The sequence below is a fragment of the Ursus arctos genome, unplaced genomic scaffold (assembly GCF_023065955.2).
Source record: "Ursus arctos isolate Adak ecotype North America unplaced genomic scaffold, UrsArc2.0 scaffold_22, whole genome shotgun sequence".
NCBI classification, from domain to species: domain Eukaryota; kingdom Metazoa; phylum Chordata; class Mammalia; order Carnivora; family Ursidae; genus Ursus; species Ursus arctos.
Window position 1 is genome coordinate 143,403 of NW_026622897.1, and position 9,743 is coordinate 153,145.

General features: G+C 48.4%; 1 protein-coding gene across 1 annotated transcript in view; it reads right to left on the minus strand.

Moving 5' to 3' along the window:
• Window positions 1-1,670, minus strand: part of TRPC6 (transient receptor potential cation channel subfamily C member 6) — a 108,601-nt gene extending 106,931 nt beyond the window's left edge. Inside the window, exon 1 of the mRNA XM_026505909.4 lies at window positions 1,232-1,670. Within this exon, the coding sequence (XP_026361694.1) occupies window positions 1,232-1,401 (170 nt within the window). The 5' untranslated portion in view covers window positions 1,402-1,670. The remainder of the gene's footprint in view (window positions 1-1,231) is intronic.
• Between the last annotated feature and the right edge of the window lie 8,073 nt (window positions 1,671-9,743).

Here is a 9,743-nt window from a genome sequence, read left to right on the forward strand (position 1 = left end):
CCTCTGTGGATATATTAACCACTGATCTATACAATGTAAAAGGGTGCACTTTATGGTATGTGACACATATCTTAAATTTTGAAAAAGGAAGAAAGATAATAGTAAATGCTTTCAAATTGTACCCCTCATAGATGAATGGAACCAGTTCCAACTTTTTTCTTTTATCTTGGGAAAAAATTAGATGCACCATTTCCAGGCGCTCACTTCTTCCTGAGAAAGAGAACACGCCAGGCCTTGACTCTGGGCAGACGTGACCGTGGGTTTGCAGGAGCCTGGCAGTGGGCGCTGGAGTGGGGAGGTGAGCGCCCCCAGCACCCTCACCACACACAAGGGAGCTGCTTATCCAGCTGCTGCCGAGAGCTGCTCTCCCCGGGAAACCGCGTGCGGAAAGAATGTCAGGAACCCACACTACCCCATCGAGGGAAGTGACAAAGAGGCAGGAATGCTCTCTGCCAGCTGCCCCTGAGCTCCCCGGCGTGTGGGGGAGGGCAGGCTTCTCCCTCCTCCCACCCTCTGCCCGCCCCTGCCAACCCCAAACCTCCCTCGCAAAAAAATTCTGAAATAATTCTTAAACAAAATCCCGTAGTTGCTCCGAGTTCCCCGCAAACGACCTCGACCCCCTCGCCTCCACAGCGGACGAGTCTCTCGCCCCGCACCCCTGGGCGCCCCCCGGGAACGCCTGGCGCTCAGGGTGGGAAAGCCGCTGGCGCTTCCCTGTCCGCGACCTAACCCGGCGACCTGGGGGCCGGGCGCAGGGTATGCGGGGCAAGCTCGCCCCTCCACCGACACCTGCGAACTTGTGCGGGGTCTGGCAGCGGGAGGGCCCGAGCGCGCCCCCCGAGGGCAGGGACAGGCAGCGGACGCGGGGCGCGCCAGGCAGCGCCGGGGACCCTGAGCGCGGTAGCCCTCTCCCCCTCAGACCCCGAGTCTCGCGGCCCAGCCCGTGCCTTCGGCGCAGCGACAAGGGGTCTGAGCAGACGGGGAGCCGCTGGGGCTCGAGACCGACACCTGCCCATCCTTCGCGGAGTCGGTGCCTCGAGGTCAAGCTCTCCGCGGCCAACACACCCGTGTGTGCTCACAGGGGACAATACCTCGACGCGCGCGCCCCTCCACTCGCTCGGGGCCCAGCCCAGGCTCGCACGGCCCGGGGAGGGACACTCTTGTCCAGACGCGCGCGGCCCGGGCTCGCCCCCTCCCGCCGCCGCCCCCCGCCCGCCGCGCCCGCACTCACAGGCAGGGGTAGTAGCCGTAGGCCGGCCGCGGGGGCTGAGGGCAGCCGTCGTCTCCAGGCTCCGAGTCCAAGAGCAGGTAGTCCTGGCTCTCGTTGCGCCGCGCGCCTGCCCCGGCTGCCCGCCGAGGAGAGCCGCCCCTGCGGGGCGCGAACACCGGGCTCTGGTTCATGGCGCGAGCGCCCTGCCGGCAGAGGACCCGCGCTCCGCCAAGGCAAGTCGGCGAGCGGATGCGCAGAGACCCGGCGCGCAGGGGCCCGCGAGCCCCGTCCGACTGGCCGCCGGCGGACCCGCGCGCTGGGCACCAAGTTGAGGCGGGGGTTCTGGACGTCTGTGGTTCCGAGCTCTGCGAGCGGCTCCCAGGCCGGCCGGGGGAGAAGTCGCCACTCAGGGGTCACCAGGGGACCTGGCCCGAGCGCGTCCGGTGAGGGGACCCCGCGGGGAGGGGGCCGGGGCTCCGGGGCGGAGCGAGCGCGGGCGGGGCGGCGGGCGCAGCGGCGCGGGCGAGCGCGGAGCGGAGAGCGGGCACCCGGCGGAGGAATTACCGCGTCCGCCGAGGCCCGGCCTCGCTCCCGCCGGCCTCCCCCGCGTCCTCCCGGGGTCCCCACCTTTAGAGGGATCTGAACCGGCCTCCGAAGTCAGCCGGTCTGGCCGCCGCCACTTTCGGGGCCGGGAAAACCCTGAACTAGGCGGAGCCACACGCGCGCGCGCTCCTGCCTTCTTTGCTTTTCCCTTTTCCCTTTTCTTTTTTCTCTCTTCCCTTTTCCTTTTCTTTTCTCTTCTCTTTTCGTCTTTTCTTCCTTCCTTTTTCCCTCCTTCTTTCCTTCTTTGATTCTTTGGTCCTTCCTTCCCTTCCTTCCTTCTTCTTTCTCCCCCTAAGTCTTCTTATTTGGAAATAATACAAATTGAGAGCTTTCTAGGAAGGTTCCTTTAAGATTCTTCAAGAACCAAAGAAACCTGGTTTGATTTTGTTTTAAAGGACAAGAGACTTCCTCCAGACTGTCTTCATTTTCTTAGGGCATTTTCTCTCCCATTCCCAACCCCTGAAGTTATTGTAACTCTTTACTTTAAAATGAGCAAGGTTCTGTGTTCCCAACACCAGATGTTCCCAGTTCCTGAGCAAACCAACAAAAATAGGCGTTTTCTGAGGATGCGATAAAGAGGGCAGCAACCTGCTTACTTCAGAGAAAACCTTCCCTTCCGTCACTGCTAATGCTGAAATTATTTCTCTGCCAGATGTTTCTTACATTTCTAAACTGTTTTTAATTTTAAGATATAGTTTTAAATTCTGATTTAATCTTCACAGATGTGAGAACTTAAAACTTCTCAGCAAGGATAAATCAGTATCTATAGTAGTTCAAGAAGCAGTCAGTTAGGAATCCATTGATTCATTTATTCAACAAATATTTAATCAATGCCAGCTGTGTACCAAGCACCATTTTAGGATTCAGAGGCAAATTAGCCTGATAAGGGCCTGTCTATCTTCTCGGTGCTTTCATGCAAGAAAGGGAAACAGAGATTAAACAAGCAAATGAGAAGCATCAGACACAAAGTCCACAATGAGAATAACACTGATGTGATAGTAACGGGGGACTGTTTCAGGTTAGGTGGTTAAAAGAGGCCTCTCCAAGGAAGTGCTGGTTAAGTAAAGAGCAGGGCGAGGAGCCAGACGTGAAAGATCAGAAGCCCATTACGGTCCGAGTGAAGAGAGCCAGACTGTCTGAAATCCTTTGCTTCCCATGAACAGGTGAGTAATGAAATGGATGGTGGAAGTGTGACACAAGCAGTCAACTTGATAGAGGGTGAAAAGAGGTCACAAATTCAGTTTCTGGGTTTGCCAGCACACTAGAAACTAAAGCTCGGGAGGGTGGGAACCATTGCAGCCCGAGGGCCTAGTTCTGTATGTGGCGCAGGTATGTGGGATGGATGGATGGATGGATGGATGGATGGATGGATGGATGGATGGAGTATAGACCAAAAAAATGCAAGAACACTCTTGACCACCAAAAGTACATTTACCCTGAAAAACCTCAGTCATTCTGAAGTGTATTGTTCCTGATTTAAGAATCTCCTTTTTTGATCTCTCAGTATCTGGAGCCATGATTTAAAGTTTTTATTATTTTCTGGTAATTATACATAGCAATAAGATACTCTGCTTGAAATGTGTTTGTTCATGGCAAATGCTATCTGTGAGAACACAACAGCTTTGATGCTTGAATGAATTAGTTAATAAATGTTTAACTTAAACAGCACCAAGGCAATCTGTTTAGAAACATCAGGAGCAGGAAACAATTTAGTGGGGGAAGTAATATTCAAATGTTTTTGACCTGACTCAAATTCTATGAGTCAAAGCAAATTTGGCAACGACTGATGGTGTTAGTTGAAGTGTTAGTTCTTTAACTTAAAAAAAACACAAAAATTGAGACAGAACTACTTTGTTGTTCTAGTTAGTTGAGCTGTTGTTTGTGCCGTTTCTCATCACACAGCTTTTCATACTCAGGTAGCAACCTTCACACTGAGAAAGCTATTACAGTAAACTGATGCTGTGATATCAGTTTGTCATCTTGCAGCTTAAGACACGCTTTTCTCTATTATCTGACATACAGTTGGTACTGGACCAGTGAGCCCCGTCTCTCCCCAGAGGCAGCTGTTCTGTATGCGGGGCTGGAAGGCTCTGAAGAAGTTTATGAGGAAGCACAAAGAGGATCGGGTTGGAGTCTGAAGATCTGGGTTCTTGTTTTAACCATTCCCCTAATGGAAAGTTTGTGATTTCAGACAGCACACTTAATCTCCTGCTTCATTTATTCATTGGTAAGTGATAGATAATTGTTGAGGACCCCTCCGTCTCTTTCTGCATTGTATGCTTATCTATGAAGTTTCGTCTCTTCAATTACATTTAAAAACACGGTAGAACAAGGTGACAACTGCTCAAACTGGTAACATGTCTTCATCAAGTCCAGCAGTGTCGCGTAGATGTGGACCAGAGGAGACGGCTGAGTGAAAAGATGACAGTTCTCAAAGTGAAAACTGTTGGACCAGTGAATAAACCCTGGCTCTCACAGACGTGGAGTGTTCCACAGACTCACGTTCCATGTGCTCGTGTCATGTGTTTACAGTATTGAGATGAAACAGACCACTCCGTTGTAACTCCAAGACACGGGGATGAACGTGGGCTTTCTTCTCTACCGGGTGGGAGGGACACCTTGCTACACACATCAGCACTCTTTGATTCATTACTGGTTAATTTTACAAAAACTGGCATAACTATTATAACGGCATTTTGAAAAGTCAACTGAGGCAAAATGAATAAGAAAAAGGGTTGTCCTCTAGAAGGTCTCAGGCTAGGAGCCCAAAGGCAAAGAATACAGTTACCACTGGCCTCAGGGACAGAGGTTGGGAAGGCCTTGTGAGATGCTTATTGACTCAGGAAGGCGCTAAGAAGGCGCTCCGTGGAAGACCGGGGCAGCTGCTGTTGCTGATGGGAAACCACAGACACAAGAGCTTTTCTGGGAAATGCAGTTTGGGGTTAGTTGGCCGACAGCTACAGATAATAGTTGCGTCAGGAAATCATCTGCATAATTTAAAGCATGGAGCCCCTGCGTCCTGACTCCTAACACATAGAATCCATAGGGCAAAAACAAAAACACCCCACAAGCTTCAGAAGGCCTGAGCGTCTCTGAGCGAAGGTCTGTAGATGAAGGTTTGAGGCCGATACCATCATTTTTAAAGTAATGGGGTTGTAATAATTACTATCTCTCTGACAGCTAAAACTTTATTATGTTAAACATTAGAAACATTGTGTGAAACATTAGCAACCTATTTTAATTTTTGCTGTAACTTGAGCTTAAATAGATGTCCAGCATCCGAACATTATTAGATGAGTGTTTTGTGTAAGCACTGGGATTACATGGCTTCACTTAGGACAGGTCATGTTGGACTGAATTAACTTCTCATGGGTAGAGTGATTAGAATGCTTTCAGTAAACTACTGACTAAGGGCATCGTGTAATATACTTGGCAGCAAGATTAGCAAGTATGGACTGGGTAAGAGAGGAGTGGTTCATAAACAGTTGGAGACGGTTGAAAGCACTGAGTTATGGGGTGCTGTCTCCCAGGCTCAGTAAATGCAGACAAATCAAAAATGAACAGAACCGCCATTGTACGTAGTTATTTTCCTATTACTGGGAGTATTCAAATACAGCCTGGACCTCAATTTTCTACATATGCTGTAAAGTGAATGAATGTTAACTGTGGCAAATTCAATGAACACCAAGATTCTTGGAAAAAAAGTACAAAATTCAAAAATTAACCATCTCCAGGGATCCAAAATGCACAGTTGATAAAAATCAATATATTTTCCTAACATATGTTTTTTTAAAAAACTTAGTAAACTAAGAATAACAGACACATCATTACCTTGGTGAAGAAAACCTATTTCAAATAAAGGAGAAATACCAAAGATGCTTCCATTGATGTAAGGAATAAGATAAAGGTGTCACTATACATTACTATTACTCATTAACTAAGAACTTCTACAAAAGCTAAATAAGACATGATAAATAATGGGGGCGCCTGGGTAGCGCAGTCGTTAAAGCGTCTGCCTTCGGCTCAGGGCGTGATCCCGGCATACCGGGATCGAGTCCCACATCGGGCTCCTCCGCTATGAGCCTGCTTCTTCCTCTCCCACTCCCCCTGCTGTGTTCCCTCTCTCGCTGGCTGTCTCTCTGTCACATAAATAAATAAAATCTTTAAAAAAAAAAAAAAAAGACATGATAAATAAGAGGAAAAGTTTGAAAAAGATCCTAAACTTATTAGTTTAGAGACGATATAATTGTCTACTGTAAAAAAATTAAGATTTTTAACTGAAAATTATTAAAACCAAGGAGTAAGAAATGTGTTTGTAGCAATGTTAGAGTATAAAGGTAAACAGAAAATTCAGCAGTTTTCCTATATGCTAGCAATAGCCAGTCAAAATATGGTAAAGTCTACAAAATACAAAATAAATAGAAGTTTAACCAAGAATTGTACAACCCATGTAAAGAAAATTATAAACTTAAAAAAATGAGTCATAGTCTACACAAATTATATATTTTATTGATGGTTTGATGAGACCAGTGTTAAATTTATAGATTAATTTGGGTAGAATGTAGTGTTTTCTTTTTTAAAAGATTTAATTTATTTATTTGACAGAGCACAAGCAGGGGGAGCAGCAGGCAGAGGGAGAGAGAGAAGCAGGCTCCCCCCTGAGCAGGGAGCCCGATGCAGGACTTGATCCCAGAACCCTAGAATCATGACGTGAGCTGAAGGCAGATGCTTAACTGACTGAGCCACCCAGGCATCCCTAGAATGTAGTATTTTCAATATTGTCTTCCCCATAGGGATGGGTTTTCTCTATTACTTATTTTTTCTGAGAATAAATGTGAGAAAAGCAAGTAAATTCATTTTTAGAAAGCAGTGAAAAGAACTGCTCTATAATACATTAAATGATTTAGTAAAACCACAATAAATAGATGGGTATTCACAAATTAGAAACATTAAAAGAATATAATAGAAAGTTCAATCAAAGACGTAAGGATATAAAAGATTTTATGGTAGGATAAAGGACATATCTTTTTGGGGGAAATGAAGCTATACTGAATAAAGGGAAGAAGGTAAGATATTTCTGTCTCCACCTTTGCCATAAAATAAATGGGATGCATTAGGAAATTGAATGTAACCTTAAAAACCATAAAACCTCTAGAGAAAGAATCAGGTGAACTCTTTTTTTGAAATGTGTAATCTTCAGGTTGGTAATGCCATTCTAAGCATTCACCAAAAGCTGAAACAATACAGAAAAAGGATTGACTAATAAAAGCAAAAACTTACGTCTTCCGTATTAAATTGTATACACACACACACACACACACACACACACACACACACACACCCTTTAAGAGTTGAGCTAATACCACCCACCCAAACCACCTGATGCTTGGGGGTGTTCACAGAAGATGCAGTTGGAAGTTCCAGGTTTCCTGTGGGCTCATGGCTGCTTTGGCAGAACCCGTCTCTCAAAATTTAGAAAATTTCTTTCCATTTGATTCCAGTCAGCTTCATGTGCCAATAATTACACACATTTTTGGGGGGTTTGTGTTTCTTATAGTTGCTGTGCTCGGTTACATTCTGACACCACTCTCCCTCCCTCACCTCTCCCAGGCGCAGCCCCAGCCCTCCCCCCAACCCAGGCTGCAGGGGAGCCCCTCGCCCTCAGGGCTCCTCCACCTGGACGGGCGCAGCCGCCGCCCCCTGACTGCTCGCGAGTTTACCCGCGAGCAGCGCAGCCGCCCCGTGGACCGGACGCTGGACGACGGAGGACACGTTTCCTGGACCCGTGAGGCGCCAGGACCTCACGACGTCGTGCGCTACTGTCCGGGGGCGAGAGCGGCGGCCTGTGCGCCCCGCGCCAGCCCTGCACGGACGACCCCGCCCCGGCCAGGGTGCTGGCAGGCTCGCCCGCAGGGCTCGGAGCGCGGCCCCCGCACCTGCCGTGAATGTTCCTACTTGCAATGGCTCCGCCGCGGGAAGCGCCTCAGGTGCGGCGTCTGCGCCGCCGGACGCGGTGGGCGCGCCCTCGTCACTCCGCCGCCGGCGCCGGGAAACACTCCTGGTCGGTGGGTTCAGAGGCCTGCGGCTGATTTCTGAAGAGGGTCGGTGCGGAAGGGCACGGAGAGGACGTGACCCCCGGGCGACCCCCGAGCTCCATCCGGGCACCCGAGGCCGCTCACCCCGCACACCCGGCCGCACCTGGAGGGGTCTGTCTGCCCGAGGCTGCTGAGGACCGAGGCCAGCTGAGGCCTGGCGGCGACCCTTCCCGTCCCCGCGGCAGGTGCGGGTGCCGACACGTGCTGGGCGCCAGGACGAGCCTGCAGGTGAGTGTCCTTTTGGTGTCCCCCCGTCTGTCTGCGGCCCGTCCCCGCCGTCGTGTCCACGTTTCACCTGGGAAGCTCCTGAGCTTCCCAACCAACAACCTCACGGTGTCAGAGCGTCTGATTGTTAGAAAATCCAGTCACAGCAAAGCGCGCGCACCACATTCGTGGTTTTCCGGTCCCTTCGATGCCCAAACTGCAGGTACCGAGCTCTCATTACAGCCTTTTCTGGGTAATATTCCTAAGGGGTAAATTAACATTTACATACTCAAACTCAAAACAACATTTTAAACACAATCGCGGGTTATGTATGTCGATGCAGTTTCAAATACCACTGGCGGACCGTTGTCAAACAGGAAAGTTTATTGTGACAGGATTTGGTTTTGCTGTGGTAGGAGTGTGGTTTGACGGATTATCTCTTTCTTTGAAAATTTTTATCTTGAAACAATTTCAAATAAAAACTTATGGAAGAGTGTCTAGAAAGTGGAAAGAACTCACACCTACCTTTCACCCAAATTCACCAACTGTTATATTTTTATTTATATCTCATATTTGGTACATCACCATCTCCCTATATAGATACCATTACATTTTTTCTAGTCCATTGGTAGGAAGTTGAAGATTTCATACCCATTTACCCCAAAATATCTCAATGTGAATTTCCTAAGAACAAGGGTAGTCAGATACAGCTATCGTAGCCAGAAATGTTAGCATTATACAATTCTCTTACCAATCTCCCGTTCTTAATCTGACTTTGCACATTAGTCCAAGAATGTCCTTTTTGGCAGTTTTGTTTGTTTGGTCCAGGACGCAGCCCCAGGTCACACAGTGCATTCACATGGCAAGTCTGCCTCGACCCTTTGATCTGGAACAGTCTTCACTGGGGCCTTGGCATGTTGAAGGCATCGGGCAATGATTTCTGTGGAAGGGCCCTCGTCTGGGTTTGTCTGACTTGTCTTCATCCTGAGCTGGAGGTTACACAGGCGGGCTAGGAGAACCAGAAGCATGACGTCATACCCTCCTCTGTGCACGGTGTCTGGAAGCCTGTGATACGACTGTGTCCGTGAGGGCTGGCGCTCACCCTGCTCTCTTGGTTAAGGGGTACGCTCCTGGCTCCTGCTGTTGGGTTATTGCTTACCTTGTGATTAATAAGTAATTCTCAGATTGATACTTCGAGTCTCTGTGAAGAAAGACCTTGTTCCTAGCCAAACGTACACCCACGAGTTTTAGCATCCACGGATGATTCTTGCTTGAAACAATTATTACTACAGTGGTTACGAAATAGTGGTATTTCTAATGTCATTATAACTTCTATATTCATTTGCTGGTGTTCAACTCTAAGAACCTCTTTTTTCCCTTCCCCGCTCATTCGTTTTTCATGAACTTGTGTATTTTATTCAAAGTGTTATTATCCATTATTGTCATTATTTATTTTGATGTTCAAATGGTCCTAGATTTGGCCCTTTTGTGTGGGTCTCTTTAAAATCATTACTCCATATCAGTTTATAAAGATTCTCTTCAGTCTTCTTTCCTGAATAGATGGTGCAGTACTGCATTGTTCAGATCAGGGATTGGCAAACCATGACCCCCTGGCAAAGTCTGACCCACCA